We start from the raw sequence: 2,432 nt of genomic DNA on the forward strand, positions 1-2,432 counted from the left end.
ATTGTGATGTTTTTATCAGCTGTTTGGACTCTCATTCTGACGGCACCCATTCACTGCAAAGAATCCACTGGTAAGCAAGTGAATGCAAAATTTCTGTAAATCTGTTCTGATGAAGAATCAAACTCCTCTAAATTTTAGATTGCCTGAGGGTGAGCACATTTTCAGCAAATTTTCATTTTGGGTTAACTAGCTCTTCAAGATCAATAATATGGGTTTAGAAAATATAATTTATTTCATGTCAGCTTTAAATGTTAAGTGTTTTTCGAGAAATGCTTTGGTTGATTAAGTGTCCAATAATAAGTGCAGCCATTGGTGTGTTAATGAAATTACTGTATGTTGCTGTTGCAGGGGAGGAGCTCGTGTTGCGCTGAAGATCATTAAAAACATTGAGCACTATCGTGATGCAGCTCTGTCTGAGGTTGAGGTGCTGGAGCAGATTAACTCACTTGACTGTGACCGACGATAGTAAGTGCCTGTGAAAGCAGATGAGAATTAAATCTTAAGTAATTTATGCCTCTGATGCACGGCTGTGCATATCACACTTAATTGGAAATTTACAGCCTCCTGGCTGTATAGAAGTCCATACTACAAATTAGCAATGCAGTATTTCATAACTATTTTTCCTTTCTTCAGTGCTTGTGTGCGGATGTATGACTGGTTTGATCACCACGGGCACATCTGCATCGCCTTTGAGCTACTGGGCTTGAGCACGTATGATTTTCTGAAGGAAAATAGCTTTCAGCCCTTCTCTGTCAACCACATCAGGCACATGGCCTACCAGATCATCAGAGCAGTCAGATGTGAGTCACGGATCTTGTTTGAATGAATTTTTTTCTGTGTATTTTGGACAAAACATAGATTTATTCTTTTGCATTTCTTTGCTTCTTTGTGTCTTAGTTCTTCACAAGAATAAGCTGACACACACTGACCTGAAACCAGAGAACATCCTCTTTATTAGTTCAGAGTATGACATCAAGTACAATCCAAAAATGGTAAGGAGAGACATTGACTCCTTTCAGATCGGTGCTATTTTAGTAGTATTTATGTACTATAAATGATTATATTTAATATTTAAAAATTGTATGTGCTTTTGTCATTTCATTAGGTTTTATAGAATCAAACATTTCTATTATTACTGAAAAATATTTCTAAAAATATAGAAAATATTTTTCAGTTTTAGTAATTGTGGTAATTCGATTTAAATCTATTTAATTTAGTTGCCAGTGGAACTTTTCTAAATTTGTTTAAAATTTTCATGAAATTTATATATTTATATAGATAATTTCAATAGTTTAACAAAAACCGCACCGATTCAGACATGCTTTGTTACCATGCATTGATTAATAGTGTAATAGTGTTGTTTGAAATTGTAGAAGAGGGACGAGAGAACTTTGAAGAATCCTGATGTGAAAGTAGTTGATTTTGGGAATGCAACATATGAGCATGAGCATCACACCTCAGTGGTGTCCACACGACATTACCGAGCTCCAGAGGTTATTCTGGGTAAGCAGTTACGGATACATTGTTTTTATTTATACATTCTGAGGTACATTGACAGCACACTTGCTATGATTGCATGTGTTGTGAGCTATAACCGAGGTATCTGTCTGTTTCTAACAGATCTAGGCTGGAGTCATTCCTGTGATGTGTGGAGTGTGGGATGCATTCTTATTGAGTATTATCTGGGATCGACTCTATTTCAGGTAATTATCTGAGTTCAAATTAGATAATTTGTTAACTTTAGGTTCACATGACTTGTTGATTCAGCACTTATTTAGTAGTTTGTGTTTTGTTTTTTTTTGTTTTTTAAATTATAGACTCATGACAGCAAAGAGCATCTGGCCATGATGGAGCGAGTGCTGGGCCCTATACCGACACACATGCTGCAGAAAACAAGGTAATTTCAATGTTTGTATTAAAAATGTAATTGATGTTTTTAATTTTATAAACGTAATTTAGCCCTGGAAAAGTCATGGAAATGGAAAAATTATGCAGTTATGCTCTATAATATAGTAAACTGTAATACTTCCTTTGCTAGAAAATGCTCTCCATGAGTGAAATTAGTGTAAAGTCCTTATCCAGTAAAAAAATAGCAAAAGGAGGCAGAATCTTTTGTTTGAAGTCCCTGAAAAGCGGTTTCTTCTTAGTTTGATCTTTTTTTGCAGAATTTTATTGTTTGAACTGTTTTATTAGCTTTGATTCCACATTCTGCTATTGTGTGTGTATATATACAGAATCAAAATTGCTTTTTTTATCTCATTATGCAGGAAGAAGAGATATGTTTGCCATGATAAGCTGGACTGGGACGTTCACAGCTCCTCGGGACGTTATGTTAGGAAGCAGTGCAAGCCACTGAGAGTAAGTTTTTCATTCTTGTTGTACAGCTCAAGTTGGTTTTGGGGCAGTTGAGGTTTTTGTTTTTACTTTTACTT

The 2,432-nt window shown here is 35.4% G+C and overlaps 1 protein-coding gene across 1 annotated transcript in view; it reads left to right on the top strand.

Annotated features, from left to right (window-relative positions):
* Positions 1-322: 322 nt before the first annotated feature.
* The window catches only part of LOC107559305 (dual specificity protein kinase CLK4-like), a 4,898-nt gene continuing 2,788 nt past the window's right edge, over positions 323-2,432 (top strand). The window contains exons 1-7 of the mRNA XM_016243077.1: positions 323-465; positions 634-800; positions 898-992; positions 1,374-1,503; positions 1,621-1,703; positions 1,818-1,897; positions 2,268-2,358. Of these exons, the coding sequence (XP_016098563.1) occupies positions 647-800; positions 898-992; positions 1,374-1,503; positions 1,621-1,703; positions 1,818-1,897; positions 2,268-2,358 (633 nt within the window). The 5' untranslated portion in view covers positions 323-465; positions 634-646. The remainder of the gene's footprint in view (positions 466-633; positions 801-897; positions 993-1,373; positions 1,504-1,620; positions 1,704-1,817; positions 1,898-2,267; positions 2,359-2,432) is intronic.

This window comes from Sinocyclocheilus grahami, unplaced genomic scaffold (assembly GCF_001515645.1).
Source record: "Sinocyclocheilus grahami isolate Dianchi unplaced genomic scaffold, SAMN03320097.WGS_v1.1 scaffold680.1, whole genome shotgun sequence".
Taxonomy (NCBI): Eukaryota; Metazoa; Chordata; class Actinopteri; order Cypriniformes; family Cyprinidae; genus Sinocyclocheilus; species Sinocyclocheilus grahami.